Below are 27,430 nucleotides of genomic sequence, written 5' to 3'. Positions count from 1 at the left end.
GCAAAATTAATTCAAGTTATAAAGTAGAGGGTGTCTTTTGGGACTCGTGAACACAACCTGAAAGTGCTGACCTCAAAACCATGTATTATATCATATTTTAAAACAACCCAAAGAACAGAGATAATTTTCTTGTCAGTCCTTGAGATGAACTCAGGGCCCGAGCAGTCTCCTTGGGTTTTCTCAAGGCTAGAGCCCTACCACTTGATTCACAGCACCATTTCTGGCTTTTTCTATGTATGTGGTACAGAGGAATCAAACCCAGGTCTCAGTGAATTCTAGGCAAACACTCTAGGCCAAACTCCCAGCCCAGAGAGTTAAATTTTTTTAATACCAGAAGGCAATAAAATCAAATCAAAGTCTAAGCAGCAAAATTCAAATTTATTAAAGCTTCAGATTCAGCTTTAGACTCCTTTAAATTCAGTAAGTTCATAAGATTTGGTTCAATTTTTTTTTCCTTTACAGAAATTTTAAGGAAGAAGAAAGCCTTGTTTCCAACATAGTTCAAAGCATTCAGAACAAGTCCATTTCTCTCTCCCAGCATCCAGCAGAGAAGCTGAGTGATCAGTACCCAGCCCTCAGACCCACCGCTCACAAACATCCCCCAGGAAAAGAAAGGAGACCAGAGCATCAGAAAGCAACAACTGGCATGGGAGGTATGCAGGTGCCCATGTTCCTGGGAAACCTCTCTTCTGAGTTTACGTTCTTTTTACCTGTCCCTTTGTACAAGTGCATGGTTTACTGCAAGGCTTGTTTTGTTTCCTTAAAGGTGAAAAGAGTGGGAAAAAATGAAATGTAACTGTTTGTGACAGCCATTTGTATGGACTCTTTCACATGGGGTGTGTGTGTGTGTGTGTGTGTGTGTGTGTGTGTGTGTGTGTGTGTGTGTAATTTAATGTTTTACGCAAAAGCATGCAAAAGATACCTACCAAATTTTTTGGGAACCCAGTCAAGACCAAAAGTGAACTTCTTTATCTGCACTACCAAGTATTCGGGGAATGAGGCAAAGCGAGATGTTCTGGGAAACACAAGGGGATTATATTAATCAAACAAGGCAAAATGAATAGTAAACACAGTTTATGAAGCAAGACAAGCTTGGTCGATCTCAGTGACTAGGCTGAGAAGAGGAGCACACAAGTCACCTCTGGGCCCACAGTCATTCACCACGGTCGACACCATCCTTTCAGAAGGAATTGCTGACTGCAGGAGATGGCCCACAAGTCTTACTTAGTTGTCACATTTTATATTCCTGAAGGAGATTTCCAACCATGTGTTCATTTAAAACCTTTGCTGAAAGGTAGTGCATATATTTCTAAGGGTTTGTAGGCATGTGTACTGTATGTTTGCAAAGCCCGCAAGTAATCTGAAAACATCTCACCTCTACTCCAACTGAGAATCACTCACTATGCTATGGCAGAGGAGTGTAAGGAGGGTTTAGTAGAACTGGAGTTGAAGTTGACTATTAAAAATGCTAGGACCTCATTAATGACTGGAACACCTAAATCCACATTCATATAGAACCTACAAGGAGCTGTATTATAGGGGAATTATCAGAACTACCTCAATCTTAGCTTTCATTTTTCAAATTGATCATTACATGCAATGTGTTAAGTTTTTCCTAACTTTCAGAGACTCTGAATTGCCTGGTTTTAGGCACCGACTCTTTAATTTGTACAAAATAAAATGCCCCCATTCCAGTTTACTTTCTTCACATTTATCTTGTTTAAACTAATATTTCCATTTGATTATCATTGTGGACATGAGATACATGAAAATAAAAATAATGAGCCAGATAGGTACTACAGGTAACTTCTAGATAAAAGATTCTGAAACTCCCTCTCCTAAACCTTAGTTTTTACTAAGGCTTAAACTCAAACTTTTAGCTTGGCCTTTTCTTTTTTTTTCCGCACTGCTAGGATTCTATCATTTGAGCCACCCCTCCATTTCAGCGTTTTCCTGGCTGAGCAGCAATAAGAATCTTGAGGATCTGTCTGCCCAGGCTGGTTCCAAATCCCCATTCTCAGATCTCCACCTTATGAGTCCCTATGACTATGAGTGAAGCCAGCCCACACGTTTTTGAATCTGAGGATGCCTTCTTTTTTTCATATATTTTTATTGTAATTAATAGAAGGGTTACATGATATTTGCCAGATAGCTGGTGCATTAATTCCCATACATTGATACCCTTTCACATGTCTTGGTCCCCATTGCCCTCTGAGGATGCCTTCTATTTGGAATGTTTCCTACCAATACTTACAAAGCAAATGCCAATGCACTTCTGCCCCCTAGTGGAAACGAAGAGCCATCACATAGCCAGAAGAGAAATCTCAGTCTGAATATTCTATAAATCTCTAAATTTGAGTAGACCACTGATTCTTTTGTGTCTTTGTTACTGCATATATAAATGAATTTACTAGTAGTGTGCAGTTCTAGGACTGTGAAGTATTCACAAACTGATGTAAAACACCTCACACACTAGAAAGTATTATATATGCCCAATAAACTGACATGGATTTGGTCGATCCACGTGTTTGTAGACACTCTTGTCTGTCTGATGTTGACTTGTGCTTTAACCTAGGCAAATTATAGAACCTCTCTGTATCTCAAATTCTCCACAAATGCAATAAAAAGATAAAAACAGTAACATACAGAGCCCACACTGGTGGCTCACACCCGTAATCTAGCTACTCAGGAGATCTGCGGATCGCAGTTCAAAGCCAGCACAGGCACAAAAAAATCTGTGAGACTCTTATCTCCAATTAATCACCAGAAAATTGGAAGTGGAGTGGAGCAACTATTCTTTTAGTTCTTCAGCTCAAGGCTAATGGAAGAGCACTAGCCTTGAGCTGAAGAGCTCAGGGACAGTGCCCAGGCCTAGAGTTCAAAGACCCACAAACAACCAAAACAAAAGCAGTAACATATAGGAGCTGTTTTAGAAAGTAAGGACATTTTCATACTATCATTATCCTGTTTCTCTCCAAAAATGTATATTTCCGACAATTCTTATGTTAATCTTCTGAGAAGAAGAAATAAACATCATGCTTTTAATATCATCATCATCATCATCATCATCATCATCATCATCATCATCATTATTTTGGTACAGGCTCTGGGGTTTGAACTCAGGGAATGGGCACTGTCCTTGAACATTTTTGTTCAAGGCTCACTTCCTATCAGTTGAGTTACAACTCCACTGTTGGCTTTTTGCTGGTCAATTGGAGATAAGAGTCTCAGATTTTTCTGATAGGGCTGGCTTTGAACTACAAACTTCAGAGCTCAGCCTCCTAATATTACAAAAATAAAACACTAGCTCCGGTCATCATTCTTATATAAATAAGTCCTCTATTTTTTCAAGATCCAACAAACTCTATCTGGTATTATGATTTTTCAGCTAATGTGAAAGTTGCTTTTCTGCTCCTCTCTTTTTACATTAACTTAAAGTCTGAAAAATACATAAGAGTGAAAAACAAAAGTGACTGGTAACTCAATGGCTTGGAAAATGTGACTCAGGCGCCTGGTAATTCTTAGAATCTGCTCTATATTGTGATATCTTGGTGAGGTTTCAGAGCATGGGAGGATGAGAGAGTAATTTAACACATAGCTTTTTGATGGTTAACTACCAATTTACTAGTATACAGTCAGGCCGGGTGCTTCCTACTACGAAACCTCTTACAGAGGAGGAAGTTTAAGCTGAATTACATATGCAGTAGCTGCTTATATATTGCATTCATTTAGCACAGTTTGAGGACATTACATCTATGATTAAACCAAGCATAATCATAAACATGCTTTGCATGCTATTACATTCCTAAAACTGAGTTTATTTTTCTTCTTGGAAGGCTTCACGTTTTTAATTAAAACTGTCACAATGTAAATCATCCAAAGAGGTGTAGATGAGCACAAAGTATACTTTCAAAAGTTAATATGGGAATTAAAAGAGTTATAACATATAAGGTGCTCAGAATAGGTCCTGGTAATACCATTGGGTTATTAATTGGTAAGCTATTAAAAATTACTTTAAATGTCAATTGTTGAGGAATTTTAACTAAGGTAAACAGAATATGAAGACCTAATAAGAAAAAAATTACAAGCAGTTCCTCTCACTGAAATAGATTATCAGTGTATTAAAGGTCTGGAATCCTCTATGAAGCTTAGGCTAAACTTGAATTCCTGGTCTTCCTATCTCAGCCTTCCCGATGATGAGACTATGTATACAATGCCATGTAATATACATCTTTGCCTCTTTCTGACCTTAGGCTTGGGACTTACAAAAGGAAAGTTCAAAGTTTCAAAACAATATAGGTTCAGTCACACTTTACATTGCTGGAAAAAATTAAAAACAAATAATTTTTAGGCTTCCACTAAGTAGTCTTGCCATGCTAGTATTTGAAACATGACAGAACATAATCCAGAATAAGCAAGGCTATAAATGATACATAGATAAGTGAGCCTAGAAAGGAATATGAACATCCTACATAAATCAGGGATTAAGACCTCAATCCCTGAAAGCAACCACACTTTAATGTTGCTCACGTGCCAGTTATTTCTCCTTCTATTGTCTAATGTGTAAAACAGGACAATTGCATCTACTTCACTGAATCATTTAGGATTCAGAAATTGATGGGAATAATAAATGTCCAATAAATTGCAGTTGTTTAATTACCTGTAACTTTTTCCTTTCCCAACAGGACCATTTATTTTTCAATTATTAAGAATCACAGTAACCTAATATGTAACCTTTCATGTGTGTAAGAGCATTTACTATCTACTTTTTTCCCCATATATTTTTATTTCAATTAATAGAAGGGTTACATTATATTCACCAGATAGAAGGTGCATTACTTCACAAACATTGATACTCTTTCTCATGTCATGGTCCCCAATTTCCCTCTTCCACTCCCCCCGCTCATCTTGATTTCCCCCTTCCATATCCAATTTAAAATAACCAATTAGGCACATATAAAATATATCAGATAACAAGGTGAAATATTGTAGCAATATGAGATAACCAAGGGACAGCAAAAGAGAGGAGAGATAACATAGTATATTAAGGACAACAATCACTCATGGCTTTTGTTTCTAAATCCTGGAGGTCCTTTCATTTAGCATCATTCTATATGGTCTTATGTATCTAGATTTTGTTCTATTGTAAATCTCTGCTAGGAGAGCCCAAGGTTTCTACTGATTAGGACAAATGAGGGAAACCATTGAGCCTATGTTCCTTTGAGTCTGGCCTACTTCACTGAATATGATTTTTTTCTAAGTCTTTCCATTTCCTTACAAATGGGGCAGTGTCGTTCTTTCTGACAGCAGCATAGAATTCCATTGTGTACAAATACCACATCTTGCTGATCCACTCATCAACTGAGGGGCATCTGGGTTGGTTCCATATCTTTGCTGCAATGAACATCGTTGTGCTGGTGGATTTAGTATGCCCTTATGCCCTTGTTTCTGGACGATTGGGTAAATGCCAAGTAGTGAAATTTCTGGGTCATAGGGGAGCTCTATGTTTAGTCTTTTGAGGAACTGCCATATTGCTTTCCATAGTGATTGAATGAGTTTGCACTCCCACCAACAGTGTTTACTATCTACTTTTAGTATATGTGCTGCGGAAGCGAGCACTTTACTATCTACTTTTAAAGAAACTTCTCCTCAATGATTTTAGGGAGTTTCGTTAGCAGTACCTGCAACTGAACATTTGGTAGTATTTGAAGAGAAATTTGGGGCAACAACTCTTCATGACAGATGAAAGGACACTGGTGGTGACTTTGCCAAGGACAGAAGAGAAGCCACGAAGTAGGGACAGGATAAGAATCAGGATCTCCTGACCACTACTGAGGGCTTAGAGAATCCATCTGTGGAAAGCCAGTGTCATCGAACTCCATTTACAGATGGGCCTTTTCCAAGTGTTGAGAATGGTCTTCCTGGCAGCACAATGACAGGAAGAGATAGGCTCAGAGAAGAGGCCACACTTGGCCCCCTAAGACACCAGGCCACTATTGAAAAGAACAGGAGCATGGGTGGTGGGAGTCAGAGAAATGAACACTCTTATTGTAACTTATGCCTGAGACTTGGGGCTTTCTAGGCTTACAGATCCAACAATCCCTTTGTGCCTCCCAAACAGAATCAAAATAAAAGCACCCAGAGATCCCCTGTCCCCAGATCAGGACCCTATTTGGGCTTGGACCACCTCAGGTTATGATGGTCCCACTTTTTCTCTCCATTGGAGTCAATCTGGTTTGTTGGTATTGCTTTTCTGCTCTTTCTTTGCCTTACTGCTCTCATGGCTCAGTTTTCATACAATGCTAAGTGTATTCTGGCTGCACATTTTTATGGGAATATATGTCTGCCTACAGTCACCAACTTTCAATGACTTTGTTACCTGGTATATGGTATATACATTTGTTTGTTTATTTAAAATAGGGAAGGGAAGGGGAAAAACAAGCTGATCAGGAGGAGTTGGGGGAGAGAAAGGGGACAAAGATATGAGAAGGGTTATCAATGTATGAGAAGCAATGCACCTATTAAGTGACAGATATAGCTGTAACCCCTCTATATATTACCCTGACAATAAAATTGAATAATATAGCAAAAAAAAAGCACCCAGAGAAAAGGATAATTGTTTGAGGAATCTTCAACCCAGTGTCATTGTCAATACAGAATGCAGATTTCTAACTACCCAAAGGTGGCTTCAAGTTGCAATGGTGTGTATCTCTGACATTTAACCTGGCCAACTCACCAACTGTTATCTTCAGGGAGACAGATACACACACACACACACACACACACACACACACACACACACACACACACACACCACAACTGGGCAGTCTGTATAACAGGGATGACAGCTGATAAGTGAATTAATCTTCATTCAATCCATAAGAATTGTTCATCCTCATTTCAATATGAAGTTTTTGATCATTTATTTTAAGAAAATATGACTCATTTTACAGGGTTTCTGTTTCTTCATTTTTGCAATACTAGGGATTTAGTCATGTTAGGCAAGTACTCTATCATGAAGCTCTTACTTTTCTGAAGTAAATTTTCCTTTTTGTTGTCCTGAGGCTTGAATTCAGAGCACTGATGTTGAGCCTTTTTGCTCAAGGCTAGTGTTCTAACACTTGGACTACTATTCTGCTTCTGGCTTTTGGATGATTAATTAGACATAAGAATCTCACAGATTTTCCTGCCCAGGCTGGTTCTGAACCATGATCCTCAGATCTCAGTCTCCTGAGTAGCTAGGATTATAGTGGGAGGTACTAGCGATTGGTTGCGTTTCCATTTTTTAAGATTTTATTATAAGAGTGATGTATAGAGGAGTTACAGTTACATTCATAAGGCAGTTAGTACATTATTTCTTGAACATTGTTATCCCTCCCATGTTTTCCTCCCACTTTCCCTTACCTCACCCCCTCCCAAGTTGTAGAATTCATTTCCAACATATTATCTTGTGAAGATCACTGTTTTTCTTTTCTTTCTTTCTTTTTTTGTTAGTCATGGAGTTTGAACTCTGAGTCTGGGCATTGTCCCTGAGCACTTCAGTTCAAGGCTACCACTCTACTCCTTGAACCACAGCACCACTCCCAGTTTTCTGGTGGTTAATTGAAGATAAGTATTTCTTGGACTTTATTGCCCAGGTTGTCTTTGAACTGTGATCCTCAGATTCCAGCCTCCTGAATAGCTAAGATTACAGGTGTGAGCTACCGTACCCAACTGCTTTTCTATTTTTAAGTTATGACGTCTCTGATCTAAAACGAAAAGGATCCTGAGCAACAAGGCTCTACAGAACCATTGTCTTAGGCCTGATTACTACTTGAGGTCACAGCAAACACAGCAGTAGCTGCTTTGACCTCAACCTTTGCTTTAAAGAAACAGGACCAAAGAACATCTAAAAGAAGCAAACTTCTCACAGCCAAACTTACAAACCTCCCCTTAATTTATGCCCATTTCTTGACTGAGCTCCAAGCAGCTCATTTGCACAACGCTTACCAGTTATTTTGTTGTTGTATTTGTTTTGTTTTGTGACTACTGGGCTTGAACTCAAAGACAGGTTTCTCACTATCCCTTAGCCTTTTTGCTCAAGGATGATGCTTCACCATTTGAGCTATGGCATCATTTCGGACTTTTTGCTGATTAAGTAGAAATAAAGTCTCATGGACTTTCCTTCCCAGGCTAGCTTCAAACTGTCATACTCAGATATCAACCTCCTAAGTAGCTAGGATTATAGGCATGCGCCACTAGTACCCACTACTCAGCAGTCTTTATGAGATTTGAGATTCCTAAGACTCCTACTTTCCAAGCAGGGACACATAAACCATTTCTAAGCCGAATCCTAAATGTAGAAATAAAAACTATCATAATGGAGTTTGACTACTAAAGTTTGACATAAGCACTTTTATAATTTCTTAATTAATAGTAATGCTGGCTATTTGGGAATAATTTATGAGAATCTATCCAAAGAAACAAGTGGGCACTCCCTCTCAGGACCTCTTACCCCCACTCTGCAAACACTCACTTCACACCCGCAGACTTGGCTTGGAGGGCACTGCTCCAGAAATCATCAACATTTTCTGGCTCAGAAAAGGCTTGAAGGCAAGCACTGAATGGTATTTTGGCTCGCACCAACTCAGGAAGGGGTCTTCTATTGGCTTCTGCTTCTCTTCTTGTTAATTCATAGGCAATCAGTTCATCTGAATAAAAGAGAAAAATGAATGACTTTAAATTTCTCATCTTGAAATGACAAGTACATGCTTTGGATAATATTCCCTGAGGATCTCAGGGCTCATACCTTTACAAAGGCTCTTCACTACCTTACTGAAGAAACTGAAGCCCAAATCAAAACTCGCCAGCCTTCAAAAAAAACAGTCTTAAAACTAATCAATAGTACTGTTCCCCTACAGAGATGGATAGTCAGTTGACCCAAGAGATCAAATTTTGCTGATGATCAGATACACAAGGTAACAACATCAACTTCAAGTGGTCCTAAAATAAAATGACAGAGGGAAAAGAGCAGAAACCCAGATAAAAGAATTATCACAATGATCAGACCCAGGGCCCTCCTGTGATATAAGCAGGACTGCTGAGACAGCTTTTTTTTTAAACCAATGTGTGAGCTATCAGAACAACCTGACTGGAAGGCTTCACTGTAAGATCACTGAAATGATCTAATGCTAATGGGGAAAAAAGTGAAAGTTCTGTGAACTTCCTACAAGTCAGTAGATCTGCTCCTAGAAACTAAGTGGAGTAGAAATTTTACAGAGGTATTTCTCAGGAGCCTTTCTGGTCAGTTCTCTTGTGTTACTAATATATACATACATATATATATTTATATATAGACATGTATGTATATATATATGAAATATATAAGAAACAATATCTATGTTTTAAGCACAGTAATTCACTTATTTAGTTGCCCAAAACACCTCTGAACTGCTTTTAAAAATCATTCCCAGCTGAGGGCATGCCTGCCATCCTAGCTATTCAGGAGGCTGAGATCTCAATATCAGAATTCAAAGCTAGCTTAGGCAGGGAAGACCATGAGACTCTTATGTCCAACTAACCATCAAAAATCCAGAAGTACAGCTGTGGCTCAAATGGCAGAACAGCCCAGTCTATGAGGTAAAGCCCCCAAATCAGCACATCACACAGAAAATCATTCCCTAAGCCACAATCATTTCGTACTTATATCTAAGCTGTTAACCATTAGGTGTTAGGCATCAACTTCCAAAGATTAAATTATAAATATTCTTTCTTTTAAATGTATAATAATCCAGGAACTGGTAGAATTGCACCTGTAATCCTAGCTACTCAGGAAGTTCAGATCTGAGGATCACAATTCAAAGCTAGCCCAAGCAGCAAAAAGCTGCAAGTGGAACTATGGATCGAGTTGTAAAGCATCAGCCTTGAGCAAAAAAGCCAAACAAAAGCTCAAGGCCCTGAGTTCAAAGCTCAGTATCAGCAGACACACACAAACAGTCAATATCCGTAAGTTATAAGTCGTAAGTTAGAGAAGATAGCAGGACTGTAAACTCTAAACAGAGTAACTTTTGTGGACAAACAACAAAAATCAAGTAAAGCTTACAGGACACCCAAAGCCTATGTGTGCTTGTAAGAACAGTCACAAGAGACTATTAAAGCACAGCCTTGCACAAAGGCCACCATAACATTACACAGGACACACTTCGGTGAGGACAACCGTACATCCTTACGCCATGTGACCCTGCCTACTGACCCATGTGGCCAAGGATTGTTTATTCCCTAAACACGTATGTAATTCTCCTCATTCTTCCCTTAAAATTGTTCCTTTGCCTCGATCTCATTAAATACACATATAGATTCATACAGCATCTGTATTTTTTTCTCTTTGCAATTCTACTCCCAAACTTACAAATCTTCCAAGAATCTTTCTGCTATATAGGCTGACAGACGGAGAAAAACCAGTAAATCAGTAGCACTGAGGTAGGCAACAGAAATCTACCACATCTGACTCTACAGGGAAACAAACCACACACTCCAACCTTTCCTGCAAGCTTGTACACTGGGTTAAGAGTTTTAAAATAATCAAATGCTATATGAGTTTATAGAAGCTGCAAATCATGTCAACTTCAAATCATAAGAATTAAAATTATCCAATTACCATATTAAATTGACCTCCACAGAAACGAGAAAAAGAAGCCACCAAAGGAAGCATTAAACAGTTGTTTAAAAAAAAAAAAAAAAGCCAGGCGCCATGGCTCATGCTACTCAGGAGGTTAAGATCTGAGGATCAAGGTTCAAAGCCAGCCCAGACACAAAAAGACCTACGATTCTTATTTCTAATTAACCTCTAGAAAATGGGAAATGGGGCTTGGCTCAAGGGTAGGACCCTAGCCTTGAGCTGAAGAGCTCAGGGACAACATCCAGGCTGAGTTCAAGCCCCATGACCCACAAAACAAACAACACCCCAAAAAAACCCAGTGTACAGAGATAAGTAATCTAGGATCATTTGCTTTATTCTGCAGTTAGAAAGTCATGCTATGCTCTGGTGACATGCCTATAATCATAAGTGGCTGAGATCTGAGAATCCTAGTTCAGAGCCAGCCTAAGCAGACAAATCTGAGAGTTCCATGAAAGCAGGAGGCCCTGAGTTCAAGTCTCACTACCACAAAATAAAAGACCAGCCAGGTTCCAGTGGCTCACAACTATAATCCTACCTACTCAGGAGGCTAAGATCTAAGGTTTGTGGTTGGAAGCCAGCCCAGCCAAGATAGTCTGCAAGACTATCTCTGCTTACCCACTCAAAAAAGCCAGAAGTAAAGCTATAGCTCAAGTGGTAGAGCACTAGCTCTAGTAAAAATATCAGTGACATCACCCAGGCCTTGAGTTCAAGCCCCAGGACTGGCACCAAAACAACAAAAACAAAAACTCATTATCTATTCTGCCTGGGAAGAGCTAAATCAGACTGATAGAAGAAGGAACCATTCTTTGAGACTCTGAAATCCAATGTAAGTGCCGTATGTCTGCCTTCTTCTCTTTCCCAAGTCCAGAGACTCTTCTCATGGTCATGCTCCTTCAAAGTGGTCTGCCACCATTTATCTAGCATGAAAACTGAGGAGGCCATTACAACGACTTCTGCTTGAATGTCTAGCATAAAAAAACTACTGCTTTGATCATTTTCCTCATCTTTCTGGCATCACGGATGACTAAGGATATTAAAAAATCATAAGAGATTGTCAAACCACAACCTTTCACAAAGGCCACCACAGGAAATACTTCTCAATTTATTATGATAATTGCAAAGTGATGATTCTTACAGTTTTAAGTTGACATGATTTGCATTTTCTATACACGCATGTAGCTTTTGATAGTTTTAAAACTCTTCCCTAGTGTTGCAATAAGGGTTAGGATGTGTGGTTTATTTCCCTTTAGCCAGTTGCTTTCTCTTGCCTACCTTAATTTACCCCCAATATCTGCTTAATCCACCCACAATTTACTACCAACAATGTACCCACAAACTACACTCATTCCAATCCAACCAGTAGGCTGAATACAGGCATTGAAGTTGGGTCCATAGAAGACACTTCCATGAAACCTGTGATGCACTTGCGTATTCTCAGAAGAGAGCCACCTGGAACTCAGGAAAAGATGGAAGGAGATTCGCTAGGCAATCATCTCGTATCTATTACCCTTGTTGGTTGCTGCCTCCATGGCTACAGGTAACTGCATCAAGTAGTCCACCCTCTCCGTGTAGCGGACTTTCCGGGTCTGACAGCACTGAATTCGTTCTTCCACCAAAAACCGAAAAACATCACTTGGGTTTTCTGAGCCAATGCGGTTCCTCTAAAAATTGGATTATATCCAGTTAGCAAATGTAGGTCTATTAAACCATGAGTAAAACTTAGCATGAAGATCTAGCTTTACTGAATATTTCCTGTAGGTATGGTAGCTCACCCGAGTACCTAAATTAGCAAAACACTGAAATTTATTTAAAATTTGTCTAAACATGGGAAATTAACTAAACAAGTTCTAAATCATCTGTGAAGTAACATTAACAGCTATTAAAAGCATGGAAAAACAAAAAGGGCTGGGGGGTATGGCTCAAGTGGTAGAACACTTGACTAACTAGCATAAAGCTCAGAATTCAAATCCTACTCCTACCAAAAACTCATGAGAGAAGGGCTGACATAGATTAAATTAGAAGAAGGAAAAAGGAATAAAATAAATACAGAAAGAAGGAGAAAACAATAAAGCATTGGGGCTGAGCACTGGTAGCTCACCTCTGTAATCCTAACTACTCAGGAGGTTAAGATCTAAGCATCATGAGTTACAGCCAGGCTGGGCAAGAAAAGTCTATGAGACTCTGATGTCTAATGAACCATGAGAAAGCCAGAAGTAGAGCTGTGGCACAAATGGTAGAATACTACCTTGAGCAAAAAATTTCAGGAACAGTGCACAGGCCCTGAATTCAAGCTCTAGAATAAGAAAAAAAAAAAGTATTGTTCAGGAAAAATAAGGTATACATGTAGTCATGTAAATTACATACAAATCAAAAAGAAATATTGCTATATTAAAATATGTGATGTGTAAGCTGGGTGCCAGTGGCTCGTGCTGTAATCATAGCCTACCCAAGGAGGCTAATATCTGAAGATTCAAGTTCTAAGCCAATCCTAGCAGAAAACTCTTATCTTCATTTAACCAGAAAAGGGCTGGAGGTGGGAGGTATATAGTGAATGAAAAGACCAAGCAAGAGCACAAGACCTTGAGTTTAAATTTAAAAACAAAAACACGGCACATGTAACGTAACAACACGTTCACATCAAGTTACAGGAAAACACTGCTTACAAAGCACAGGTAGAGAGTTTGTACAAGATACCTGGAAATGACTGGAGAATCTAATGTCAAAATGTTAACACCAGGAGTTACTACTATGGAGGGGCTCTGGGGGAGTACTTTCTCCTTTGAGTTTTCTATCTCCACAACACATAATTGGAAAGAAAAAAACAGTTGCTTTTTTTTAAGTGATTTTTTTGAACTCAGGAGACTGTCCCTGAGCTCTTCTACTCAAACCTAGCACTCTACCACTTCCAGTTTTCTGATGGTTAATTGGAGATAAGAATTGCACATATTTTTCTTGCCTAGGTAGGCTTCAAACTGAGGTCCTCAGATCTTAGCCCCCTAAGTAGCTAGGATTATAGGTGTGAGCCACCGGCACCTGGCTTACGCGCTTTTTTAAAGATTGAAGATAATTCATTCAGAATTCCCCGGTGGCTTTTTAAAAACTGCAGCACTGGGGCTGGGAGTTTGGCCTAGTGGTAGAGTGCTTGCCTAGCATGCACAAAGGCCTGGGTTCGATTCCTCAGTACCACATACATAGGAAAAAGCTGGAATTGGTGCTGAGGCTCAAGTGGTAGAGCTCTATCTAGCCTTGAGAAAGTCCAAGGAAAGTGCTTGGGCCCTGAGCTCAAGCCTAGGACTGTAAAAAAAAAAGTGTAGCATTTACTTTGACTTTGCTGTAAGCAAAATCTGGTCACTCATTGAAGTTACCAAGAACCCCACGGGATTTTTAGGGAGTGCTATGCATGGACCAAACAGTCCTACAAAAAAAAACCAAAACAAAAACAAAAAAAAAAACCATAGCTCAAAAGCCACACAGAAAGAGCTACCAGGCTCTGGAGCCTGAGGGTGGCCACATCACATGAGAGGAGAATAGAAATCCACTAAGAGATCCAGTGAGACACTGAAGTGAGAAGAGGTTTGCAGGTGTCTAGCTACAAAGGACAGTGCCAAGGGACTGCCCCTCTGAGTGTTTTGAAGACTTACCTCTACAAGATTCACCAAGTGCAAGAAAAACTCCTGAGCATCTTGCTGTCTGTTGGAAGAGAATTCTGGATGGCTCTTGCTGACGAAGGCCTTAAACATGCGTGGAGAGATTCCATTCTGTTGAGGCTGATGTATAAAAACAAAAGTTAAGTTAATCTTCCTTCATAGACATTAATAATTCTAAACGATGAGGAGAGCAAGGCGTATGCATTCCTCATTTCATAGACGAGAATAACAAAGCCAAAAATGGCAAACAGTATTAACAAACTGTATTCACAGCATTCACATACAAGACGGCCTACTCAATAAACCTTACATGAGAACAGGATAGCACTCTTCCTGGGAACCAAAACAATGCATGCTGCTGAGTACCGGTGGCTCAGGCCTGTAACTGCAGTTACTCAGGAGGCTGTGATCTGAGGAGCCATGTCTAAAGCCAACGCAGGTAGATGAGTGTGTGAGACTCTTATCTCTAATTAACCAACAAAAAAGCTGGCAGTGAAGCCGTGGCGCAAGTGGTCGAGTGCAAAAGCTAAGCAAGAGCACTTGGCCTCACAACTGGAAAACAGACACACAGATGCATACACCTAAGAATGGTGGATGACCATAAACCTCCACTAGCTACACAAGCATGAGGCTCATTCTCACAGGACCTGGTACAGTGTCCAAACTGTGTCATTACAGCCTACTTCAGAGAAAACTGGAGATGAGTTAAGGAGGAAGTGAAGAAGAGCCCTTAGCAACATCTCCCTTCCACACCCCTGTGAGGACAGCATAGAACCTCTTAAAAATGGTACACCCCAGCCAGCACAGTGACTCACTCCTGTAATCCTAGCTACTCAGGAGGCTGAGATCTGAGGATCATGGTTCAAAGCCAGCCTAGGCATTAAAGTCTGTGAGACTCTTATCTCCAATTAACAGAAAACTGGAAGTGGCACTGTGGCTCAAGGGGTAGGGTGGTGGCTTTGAGCTGAAGAGCTCAAAGACAATGCCCAGGCCAAGTTAAAGCCTCATGAATGACAAAAAAAAAAATTGTGCACTCACAGAGACTACCAATGCTAATGCTTCTTTATTGCTATGTCCTAAGAGTCCTGATCTTGGGAAGAAGACACATTACAGTGGTATGAACAAGACTTTTGTTTAAATTTTATTATCTTTAAGTAGTTGTACAAAGGAGTTGCCATTCAACAAAGTAGCCTGTAAATACATTGACTTTTGATCACCTCTTCCATCATTCTCTCCCATCCTCCCTCCCAACTCCAACCCTTCCCTCAATTTTCTTATCCTTTTAGGCTCTGTACTGTACTATCCAGAATAATAAGGAACCTTCTAAAAATATCATCTTAGCTGATACATGTAGGTATTGATAGAGCTATGCTCTGAATGCCCTCCTGATCCCCAAAATTAAGCCACCTAACAGTGCCAATACCTGTTACCTCATTAATACAATAACCCTGGAAAGTACACACAACATTTGTCCTCATTTGGAAAACAAAGTGGCAGAGAAGTAGTGCCAGACAGATCTTCCAAGTCAAAGTGGTCCTCACGATTACATGCCACACAGCTAACAAAGCACAAATGCATACACTCCACCAGCAGCCGGTCTGAGCTACTGCAGCAAAAGCAAAAAAAATATGTCTCTACAACACCTGATGGAACTCAGCCACCTCAGCAACAGGCCAAACCATGACTCCTGTGACTCCTGTCCCCTCTGCGCAGCCATTACTGTGGGTGTTTCCATAATACCTATGTTTGTTTGGCTTCTAAGCCACAACCCCCTCCTCTGATGTCCTGAGAACCTGCCATCTAGGCCATCACTTAGCTCACAGCACAAACTGCCTTCTACTTCTGAGAACTTCTGGCCAGCATCTGACACATGCACACCTCTGTACCTCCTGTAGTGTTTAGCAAGACTTGGTCTCTCCTTGGCTCTTTTGAGTTCTTATGAAAACACTAGTTAATATCTAATGGTCTAGAATCCGTGATAAGTTTGAAGAATCACCATCTAATGTGATAGGTGCTTAGAGCATCCTAAATACAGCTCTACAGAACCTCCTCATCACGCATGTTCCAACAAACTGCTTCTAACCCAAGTCTGGTGAATAGTCCTGACTTGCTGAAAGTCTGTCTGGCCCACTTGTCTATTATTGAGTACATCTGCAATTAATGCTAAAGAACACTAAAGAGGTCCTGAACTTGTGCTAATAGCCCTTAATTTCCCAAAGGAGACATCTAAGGACTCACAACTTGTACATAAACAACCAACTTATACATATATAGATAGCTTCAGCTGTGCTCTAGTGCTGGGAAGCTAATTTACCCTTAACCTAATTCATTCTACCACCTAGAAACTATGCTGGCATATATCTACATAGCAGCAGCTCAACAAAGCAGGTAATAACAATTGCCTTTTCTTTGAAAAATGGCTAACATTTACAGACTCTATAACTTTAAAATGGCAGGCACTATTCCGGGTGTTTAGATAAACATTTATTGGGTGCTAAGCACATTTCCTCATATACTTTATATGTGTTTTTTTGTTTAATTAACCCAACCCCATGAGGTGATGGCGACTATTATTATTATCTTTACAAGACATGGAAAGATACTGAGGCACAGAGGTCAAGGGTCAAACAGCTGGGAAAGTCCCCCCCTTCTCAAATATGCCAATGCTGTTTGGGAACACATGTGCCCAGTTCTCACCAAAAATCCACATTGCCAAAAGTGAAAGACAGTGGGTCTTAGACTCAGGGTGAACTTTCATCCCCACACATGGGCCAACACTGCAGGCCAGTCCAGCTAGTACCTCTCCATGTGAATCCTTTCACATGGATGCACTATGTGTTTAGGTGTTCATGTTAGCATGTATGCACAGCTTGATGCTGCAGGTGTCATTTCTTTTTACAAGCTGTGACTTAAGATTGGCTTATTTATTAGCCCCTAATTGAAAACAATTTCTTGAAGATGGAGTATTTTAGCTCATACGTCTACCCATATCTACCAATGTGGCAGAAATTAAGAAGATCATGCTTCAAAGCCAACTTGAGCAAAAAAAGTTAGCAAGACCCTATCAACAAATAACCCAAGCATTGTAAAGGCCTTATCCCACTTAGGCCAAAAGACATAGGTAGAAGGATAGCAGGCCTGGATTAACCTGGGCAAAAACTAGAGACCATAGCAGAAAAACAACTAAAGACAGTAAAACATGATCAGTTTTTAAAAGAGATCAAGTAAACATGGCTCTAGTGGTAGAGTATCTGTCAGACAAATGCAAGGCCCTGAGTTCAAACAAGTACCACATCAAATTAAGTGAAAATAATAAAACAGAGAAGTAAATAACTAAATAAAGCAACTGCTTTGGAAAGTTCAACAAGTCAGTTGAAGAAGTGACTGCTCTTCTGTGCCACCATTTTCTTTCCAAAACCAAGAGGAGAAATTTTAAGAAAGACAATGGGGACAGACACCAGAAAGTCCAGGACTGTGGCTTCGTCTCATTCATCCCCTTCCCAAATCTATATCTGTATTCATTTCTTTGTTTCCCAAAATGGGCTTTCCTTAATAGTTTATGCAGCAGTCAAACTACTGCTTGAGAACTGCTGGTCACTTAGAAGTTACTTAGGTTACTTCCTAACCACAGAGGTGTTATTTCTTCGTCTATACTAGCTCCTGTCGTACACAGCAGGAGTTATAGGCTGTAGTTTAAACTGAGCTATACCATGCTTAATGCCTTGAGTTGTAAGCCCCGAGTTCAAGCCCCAGTACTGGCACACATGTGCACACATAGTACCCCTCCTTCCCCTGACACACATACATACACACACGCACACACACACACACACACACACACAGAGTTCTCAGACTCAGTCATTGGTGCGTTCAGTTCACATCTAATCAAACCTCAAGATCTAATTCATAAGAAACACAAGTTAACAATCTATGGATAATGATCCAGTTTCACCAACAAATCAAGAACTTACAAAAAGAAAACTGGGGACTTAGAAGAGGCATGAATGCTACTGTAGGAAAATGTTTGGGTATTAGAGGACACAAAGGAATGGTTGCTTTATTTTTTATTTATTTTTTAAATTATCCTTACATCGTTGTGCAAAGGAATTTCACATTCGACATGTCAATTTGTAAGTACAATGCATCTTGATCTATGCCACACCTTCCATCATTCTCCCCAACTCTCCTAAAGCCACCCATGTCCCCTCTATTTACCTAGTTTTATTTTCAAACATACATATTGAATATTATGACTTCAGTTGCCCACAGGAATAGCTGTTTTTTAAATTTTTATTGTTATTATAAAGGTGATGTACAGTTACGTGGATAAGTCAGGTAAAAAGTGTAGTTCGTCTTGGACACCCCTTACCTCCCTCTCCCCTAGTTTCTGCCTCCCATTCCCACCCACGGGGTTTTTGTTTTGTTTGGGGGTTTTTTGGGTTTTTTGCCAATCCTGGGGCACTCAGTGTCTGGGCACTGTCTTTGGACACCTTTTGCTCAAGGCTAGCATTCTGCAACTTGAGCCACAGCACCACTTCCAGCTTTTTCTGTATGTGGTTCTGGGGAATCAAACCCAGGGCTTTGTGCCTGTTAGGTGAGCATGCTACCAATAGGCCGTGCTCCCAGCCCCACCCACAGGTTTTATAGGTCATTTTCAACATAGTGTCCTGTGAGTACCACTACTGCATTTGTTCACTCTTTGCCCCTTCATTTCTGTGCCTTCCTTACATTCCCAAAGACAAATAAACAAACAGAACAAAAAGAAAACAAAACAAAAATAGCCAAAAAGGGGGGGAAAAAACTCGTGATTTCATTTCCTGGAGTTCTTTTTGACAAATATCATTTTGCCTCATCAGATGCATATAAGCATTGTGCCTTTCTGTTCTTTTTCTAAGAATATCTTCTTTTAAGTATGGTTGTTTTAAAATTAAGCAACTTCATGCCAGGTGCCAGTGGCTCACGCCTGTAATCACAGCTACTCAAGAGGCTGAGATCTCACGATCACAGTTCAATGCGAACCCAGGCACAGAAGTCCATGAGACTCATTTCTAAATAACCACCAGACAACCGGAAGTGCGTTAAGGCTCAAAGAAGTAGAGTACTAGCCTTGAGCTGAAGAGCTCACAGACAGCATTCAGGCTCAGAGTTCAAGCCCTAAAACTACCACCAAAAACAACAAATTAAACAACTTCTATCACAATACTTCTGTTAAAACCAAGAAGATACTATTGTTACAAATGCACATTAAATATTCACAGGTGAAAAGGCTGTCACTTGTATTTTGTACTACTGTGGGAAAGGGACAGGAAGAAGGAAAAGAAGGGAAGGGAAGAATTTGGTTTAGGGAGACTGATGAAACAAAACTTCAGAATGATTGTGCAATGATTACTGAATTTATGAAGCTGCTCTATGGATACTGAAGATTCATTACACTTTGCTCTCTACATTTATATACATAGGCAAAAGTAAAGCTATTATTCTTTTCCTTAAAAACAAAAGTCAGGCTCTTCACAAGACAGTCCTTTATAAACCAAAATAAAAACGATAGGACTGAGTTAAAGAATACATTTTATTCTCAATAGTAGGTCAGTGACATCTTCTGAGCTCAACATTCAAGATGAAAGGCCACAAGGTGCAAAATCTTCCCTGTAAGCTGGTCTTCAAACCCCAGAAGGCATAGCTGGTGTGACCACTCAGTTTGAAAACAGTGGGCCCGATATGCAACCACCTAGGAAAGCTGTCCTCTAATAAGACATTGTACTTACTTTGTCCATCAGTATAGGCAAAACAGATCGGCTAACATTAGAGACACTAAGTATTCACAATCTCTCCCAAATGCTGACATAGGACTTTCTGTTTAACACAGTGCACCAGGCAGGCAGCCAGACACTGTACGCTAATATCTCATATTCCCCAGAGGCTTATGCTTTAATTAATAAGTAAGCAGTGAGAGGGAAGCTGTTAGCACATTAGAACAACACTTGCATTGATATATGTAAGATTACAAGAATAAAAAGAGATATATCTCAGCCTGCCCCCAAAAGACAGGGGTGTGATTTAAGTCATCTTAAAGACTGAAAATTAAGACAAACTCTAGCTAGTACTCAGCTCCAAAAGGAAGTCGGAAACATTACATTTGTTCAACTTAGCTAAACACAAACTAATAAAAACAAAGTTATTATGTTAATGGCTAAAATTCTATCTCCTGGAAATACAGCATATTGGGTTTCTTTTTTTTCACCTTGACAAGGCTGACCAGAAACTACATATCAAAGATTACTTCAGTGGGAAATCAAATAAATTGCTCCAATAATAGCACTAACTGTTATTGGTGGCTTATGCATACAATCTAGATAGACAGGAGGCTGAAATTTTAGGCCTGAGATTCACAGAATAGTCTTGGCAGAAAAGTCTGTGGGATTCTTTTCTCCAATTAATCAGGAAGCAAGAAATAGAGGTGTAGCTCAAAGGAGGAGTTCCAGACTTGAGAGGGAAAAGTCTTGGGACAGCCCAGACCTAGTGTTCAGTTCAAGCCCCAGTACTGGCACAAAAAAAAAAAAAAACTCAAGTTACTTTAGAAAATAAACAAAAGGACAGAGTATGCTACTTTAAATTGTTTGCAACTTGGGAGGTGGTGGGGGAGGAAAATCAGGAAAAAATGAGGGAGGAGGTAACACTGATGGAAAAGAAACATATTCATTACCTTACTTATATCGTTGTAACCTGTGGGGGGTGGGGAATGGGGGACCTTGAGTTCTGGCTTTTGTGCCAGAATTGGCACAAAGCTAAATAAGTATGTAGCACTTGCCCAACTGTCTAGAAACAGGGACATATGAAGTCCACTAGCACAACAATGTTCATTGCAGCACTATTTACCATAGTGAAGATATGGAACCAACCCAGATGCCCCTCAGTAGATGATTGGATCAACAAGATGTGGTATTTATACACAATGGAATTCTATGCTACCATCAGAAAGAATGACATGGCCCCATTTGTAAGGAAATGGAAAGATTGGGGAAAAAATCATATTAAGTAAAGTAAGCCAGACCCAAAGGAACATAGGCTCAATGGTTTTCCTCACTGGTAATAATTAGTAGACACATAGGACTCTCCTAGCAGAGGATTACAATAGCTCAAAATCTAGATACAAAAGTCCATATAGGATGAGGCTAAATGAAAGGACCTCCAGGATGGGGCCGGGAGTTTGGCCTAGTGGTTAAGGTGCTTGCCTAGCAAGCATGAGGACCCGGGTTCGATTCCTCGGTACCACATACATAGAAAAAAGCCGGAAGTGGTGCTGAGGCTCTAGTGGTAGAACTCTAGCCTTGAGAAAGTCCAAGGACAGTGCTCAGGCCCTGAGCTCAAGCCCAGGACTGGCAAAAAAGAAAAAGAAAAAGAAAAAGAAAGGATCTCCAGGATATGGAAACAGGAGCTATATAATGTGTGGTTGTTGTTCTTAATGTACTGTTATTTCTCATCTCTTTTGATGTTCCTTAGTTATTCTCATATTGTTACAGTATCTTAGTTTATTTGTTTATTTGAAATAGGAAAGGGAAGGGGGAGAAACAAGATGAGGGGAGGGGGCTGAGGGAGGGAAATGAGGACAAAAACATGAAAAGGGGTATCATTGTATTGAAGTAATGCACCTTCCATCTGGCAAATATAACTGTAACCCTTCTATTAATTACAATAAATAAGAGAGAAAAAAGAAATAGTCTCAAAAATACTGCAAAATATTTATAGATGATAATGTTTGTTAAGTAAACATATATTTGATTTTTAATTTTTGGACATGGTGGCACATATCTACAATCCCAGTTGGGATTATAATCACAGGTGGTAGAGGGAGGAGAATGATGAGTTCAAAGTCAATCTGAAAAAAGGCACTCTATCTCAAAGACAGACAGACAGACACGCACACACACACACACACACACACACACACTCACACACACGAAAATAAAAATAAAAGCTTGCTTAAGTGGCAAAGCATTTGCTTAGCAAACTTGAAACCATGGGTTCCATCCCCCTTACAAAAGTAATAAACCAATGGGTATCAAGGTTCAAGAAGTACACCCATTACCTGATAACTGTAACTGTAACCCCTCTATATATTATTCCAACAATAAAATACAATTTTTAAAAAAGTAATAGGCCAGGAGTTTGGTCCGGTGCTTGCCTGGCATGCGTGAAGCCCCAGGTTCAATTCCTCACTACCACATACAGAAAAATCCAGAAGTGGTGCTGTGACTTAAGTGGTAGAGCTCTTGCTGTGAGAAAGCCCAAGGACAGTGCTCAGGCCCAGCCCCGGACTGGCAAAAAAGAAAGTAGTAAACCAAAATCCACTACATTATCACCTATCAAAGCCAATAGATATCTCTAACAGATCAATTTTATATGAAGCTATATATGCTCCAGAAATAACCCAAGATATGGATTATTTCTGTCAGAGGACAGAAAGCCACATTTTTGGGCTACATGGTAATTTGCAAAGTTAAAACACTGTCTTTACAAATGGAGAAAGGAAAAGTGAGCAAATGTCATTACCTTCAATATACCCTATAGAAAAACTGAACTGCCTAACTTGAGTAGAGATAGGATGGAGAAATGAGGGAGAATGATGGAAGGGGTGACAGTAATCAAAACGCATTTTACTCATAACCTGACTTCTGGAATTGAAATCCCTTTGCCTAACTACTTAATAAAACTAAATAACTTTTTAAAAATTTCCCCTTTGTCACTGCCACTACCAGCAACACTCTGAGGCACTGACCTGAAATCCATCCTGAGCAGTTGCTAGGAAAGCAGGGGTGAAAAGCGCAGACACAGGAGCCAGTCTTCCCAGGGAGCTACCAGGGGATACCTTTGGGTAAGACTCCTTTGCATCTATTTCTCTGTCCATGGCCTACAGGAAGAACTAGCCCTTGGCAGGCATGATGCAAGATGAGTTACGAGTATCTCTGGTGTGTTTGGGGTAGGAGGGTAGTTGTGATAAGGTATTTTCATCAAATGGCCCTGGCACCACACAGTCCTCTCACAATCTGTCCCTTCTCTGTTGCAGTACATCTTCTTGCCTCCCTAGGAGATGTTCAGTTCTTACATAAGCCACAAACTTATAGATGATTCCTAGATCAGGAACACCTGACACCCGAGAGATGGAAAATCTCACAAACTGCTTCCTTTGGAACCAGTTTCCACTGAATATCCTGATACCTATCAAGGGAAGTAGAGGTTTCTGCTAGGAATTTCTTGCTTGAATAACAGCTTAAAACAATCACCCCTCCCCCAGGACCACAAAGGAATCCCCACAGTCAGGTCAAGCTGTGTTTTCAAGGTCTCAGGAACCTTACGGATACCCAGATCATTTCCCACCTGGCTGTGTAGGCTTCCTACCAGCTCCATCACTGTTAGAGTGCACCCAGTTCACCAGCTACCTTCAGGATTGTTTATTCTAGACCACTACATCCTGGTCTCTTAAAGCTGGGAAGGGTTTTATAAATCATCCAGACGAAAGGTCACAGAGTACCAGCCAAACCGTGAGTCACAAAGACACTGCAGCCGGCTGGGGACTATGTGTCCCATATAAAAGGAGAGTTGAGACTACAGCAGCTTCCAAGTAGTGAAGAAGAGCAGGAAATTCAGATATTCACAATCAAAACACATTGGCAGGCCAGGTATGGCCAGAGTGTTGCCAGTTACACATCTCAACCCAAACGAGATCTGCACAATTGGTGCCCAGAGGCCACTGCATCAAGTGACAAAAGACAGGGCACTGGGCAAACATTACAAATAGAATGACTAATGTGGTGTATGCACAGATAACTATTTTTTTTTTTACCAATGTAAAAGACATCATGATAGTGACAACAGCAAACTTTACTTCCACACACAACCAAACTGATGGCTTTGTATTTTCATTCTTTCTCAGATGAGGGGATTCCAAAAGCACAATGATCATGACATTTATCTAGGTTTTATTCTTGTGACATTGTAACCTCCTCCTGCTCCCCTGGAAAGAGCTACTGTCAACCATTCTACTCCTTGTTACAGTTCTGAAGAGCACATGGACAGGCATTGTGCACTGAAATGAATGTGTGCATTTGCACAGGAAACTCAGTGTGTTGCTGGCTAACATCTCTTAGCTCATATCAGTGTCATGGCAGCAGGGACACGTACCTTGTGCTCCTCCTTCATCACCTGCTCAATGAGCTCGGATTTCACTGGCGGTTTTGAATACTGGCCTGAGAGAAGGCCATGGCCCAGCTTAGTCCTGGCCGAGAGGGAGACATAAAAATAAAGGTGTCACTGTGGTCCTCCATAGAAACATTTAAGATGATCTATTAGGTCCAGCAATTACAACTTCTCTGAGGCTGGGCATCTTATCTTGATGATTCAAAGTAACTTTTGACTTGACTTTGCTTTGATTTTCCTTTGGTACTTTATAAAGTTATGAATTTCTTTCTTCTTATAAAGATAACGCATGCTCATTTTAACGCACTCTAAAATTACAAAAAATAGGGGCCGGGAGTTTGGCCTAGTGGTTAAAGTGCTTGCCTAGCATGCATGAAGACCCGGGTTCGATTCCTCGGTACCACATACATAGAAAAAAGCCGGAAGTGGTGCTGAGTCTCAAGTGGTAGAGCTCTAGCCTTGAGAAAGTCCAAGGACAGTGCTCAGGCCCTGAGCTCAAGCTCAGGACTGGCAAAAAAAAAAAAAAAAAGAATAAAATTACAAAAAATAAAGAACAAAGTATTGACTTTAATTCTGAAACCCAGCCATAGCCACTATCCAATAGATATCTTGATCTAAAAATGATATAATCTGATACTTACATTTGTGTGTTGAAATCCTGTGTTGGATCTAAAGGCGAGTAGTCAAATATTCTGGGAAGGTTTCCTACATACCTAGTAGAGGAGAAGCAACAGTCAAAACAGAAATCCAAAGAATAGAACTGAAAAAGTCCTTCTGGCCTTTCTGTCAAAATCAAATCACCCAAATGAGAATTTTCCCTACATCCCTTGCATACCAGCCAGTCTCAGAAACCTTCCTGACTGATGAAGTTTCTATAGTTCTGTGCCTTCTCTCTTTCTCTCTCCCTCCCCTCCCTCTCCTTTTCTCTCCCTCTCACCCTCCCTCTCCCCTCCTCACTCTAGTGAAGAGGCTTGAATTAGGGCCCCGGACGGACATTGCTTTCTGAGTTTTTTGCTCAAGGCTGATTCTCTTAACAATTGAGCTACAGTTCTACTTCCAGCTTTGGGGTGGTTAACTGAAGATAAGAGTCTCATAAGCCTCAGATTTCAGCTTCTTTCAAAAGTCACCCTAGTGAGTCTGATATGTTGCCAGAGTCCAGAATCACAATCACTGCCTCAAAAGCTCCTTTCATCAAAACACAGGTCTTTTAAGTTATCTCTTTGGCTTTTTCCCACCTTGGGCTTTCTGTTTGTAAAATCTAGTTTGAGTGAGGAAATCCTATGCAGATAGTAAAAACCCTTCCCCCCTAGCATCTGTCCGTGGTGACCTTCAGAGATAGCCTATCAAGACAGCCAGGAACACAGGTCCTTGATCTTTCCACCCCCTGGCCCTCACACCATCCCTTGATTATAAATCCCTATTTGTCCTAGCTAGAGTCACATCCAAGCTCTCTAACTCACTGAGACCTCATCATACCTTTCACAACAGCTTCCAAGTGTTTTTACTTTAAGAATTGTTCCAGGGGGGGGGAGGGTAATGGGTACCAAGACATGTGAAAGGATATCAATGTATGTGAATTAATGCACCTTCTATCTGGCAAATATCATGTAACCCTTTTACTAATTACAATAAAAAATTTAAAAAAAAGAATTGTTCCAATAGCCTCAAAATGAATTACAATGGTAATACCAGAGACAACTACTATATCGCACACTTCATATATTAGCTAGCTGATTCTTCATTACAATCACATGAGGCAGGCCCTATTACCATTCTCTCATGTGTTAAGTGGATATACCTCATTAAGTGGCATCCAAGAAGCCTGGCTCCAAAGATGTGCTCTGAAACACTTTGCTAGCTATATCTGTCTGTCCACATTTCCCTGAGCAGTTAGTCTCTCCTCATGCCTAGTTCCTCTGACAGAACAATGCTAACTGTAATGCTGATGTATCTCTACTCAACACATAATCCTTCTTTCATGTCCCCAGTTAATTTCCTATCTCATACTCTTGATTGATATTCTGTCTTGCTTTGTTTTGGGGACAGTTTTACTATGTGGTCCAGGCTGGAATAGAACTCAAGATTCTCTTGTCTCATCTCCTCAAGGGCTAAGATTTGAGGTATACTCACCTTGGCCAGTAATCATATCGTCTACTCTGTGTTGCTCTTTCTGCCTTCAGGTTCTAATTCTCTGAATCTTAGTGCTTTAAAGAAACAGATACCTTTCTCTGGCCCTCATACATCCTACTCTACCCATTTTCTTGATTTCAGCCATCATCACCCCTCTACCCCTTCCCACAAAACACTGGCCATTTTTTCTTCCTGTTGCCCCAAGGCAAGCCAAACCACTCCTGTTACATGACATGCCTTCTGTGGTCCCTTTACTGGGTCATTCTTTCCATAAATGCTGGCATGGTGGCTTTTTTCTCAGTCACCACGCCAGATTCAGTCCTCACCCTTCCTACCATCCCAAAGCCTGCTGACTTTCTTCTTTGCTATTTAACCTGCATCACTATTTGAAATTACATGATTTACTTTTTATTTTCTTGTATTCGTGTGTCCTCTGAAATACAATCTCCCTGAATGCAAATACTTCATCTGAGTCATCTCCATCATTGAACAGCACTGAATGGGGAGGGGGTGTCTATCAGCACATATATTTTTGATGAATCTATTCATACTATATACAACCAATTTTTTATTGTAATTAATAAAAGGGTTACATGATATTTGCCAGATAGAAGGTGCATTAATTCACATACGTTGATACCCTTTCACATGTCATGGTACCCATTACCCTCCCCCCATCCCCCCCACCCGTCTTGGTTTTCCCCCCTTCCCTATCAAATTTCAAATAACCAAATACAAATAAATTCAATATATCAGATAACAAAGTGAGATACTGTAACAATATGAGATAACCAAGGGACAG

At 40.2% G+C, this 27,430-nt stretch overlaps 1 protein-coding gene across 1 annotated transcript in view; it reads right to left on the bottom strand.

Annotated features, from left to right (window-relative positions):
* Usp13 (ubiquitin specific peptidase 13) overlaps positions 1 to 27,430 on the bottom strand; it is a 131,021-nt gene that overhangs the window by 34,551 nt on the left and 69,040 nt on the right. Inside the window, exons 9-14 of the mRNA XM_090342477.1 lie at positions 25,140 to 25,211; positions 24,484 to 24,577; positions 14,299 to 14,424; positions 12,165 to 12,318; positions 8,516 to 8,690; positions 927 to 1,015 (exon numbers count right to left, since the gene is read on the bottom strand). Coding sequence (XP_090198603.1) covers positions 927 to 1,015; positions 8,516 to 8,690; positions 12,165 to 12,318; positions 14,299 to 14,424; positions 24,484 to 24,577; positions 25,140 to 25,211 — 710 coding nt within the window. The remainder of the gene's footprint in view (positions 1 to 926; positions 1,016 to 8,515; positions 8,691 to 12,164; positions 12,319 to 14,298; positions 14,425 to 24,483; positions 24,578 to 25,139; positions 25,212 to 27,430) is intronic.

The sequence above is a fragment of the Megascapheus bottae genome, chromosome 1 (assembly GCF_031878675.1).
Source record: "Megascapheus bottae isolate mThoBot1 chromosome 1, mThoBot2.hap1, whole genome shotgun sequence".
In the NCBI taxonomy this organism is placed as follows: Eukaryota; Metazoa; Chordata; class Mammalia; order Rodentia; family Geomyidae; genus Megascapheus; species Megascapheus bottae.
Note: the sequence above shows the minus strand (reverse complement) of the source record. Positions and strands in the feature narration are given on the sequence as shown.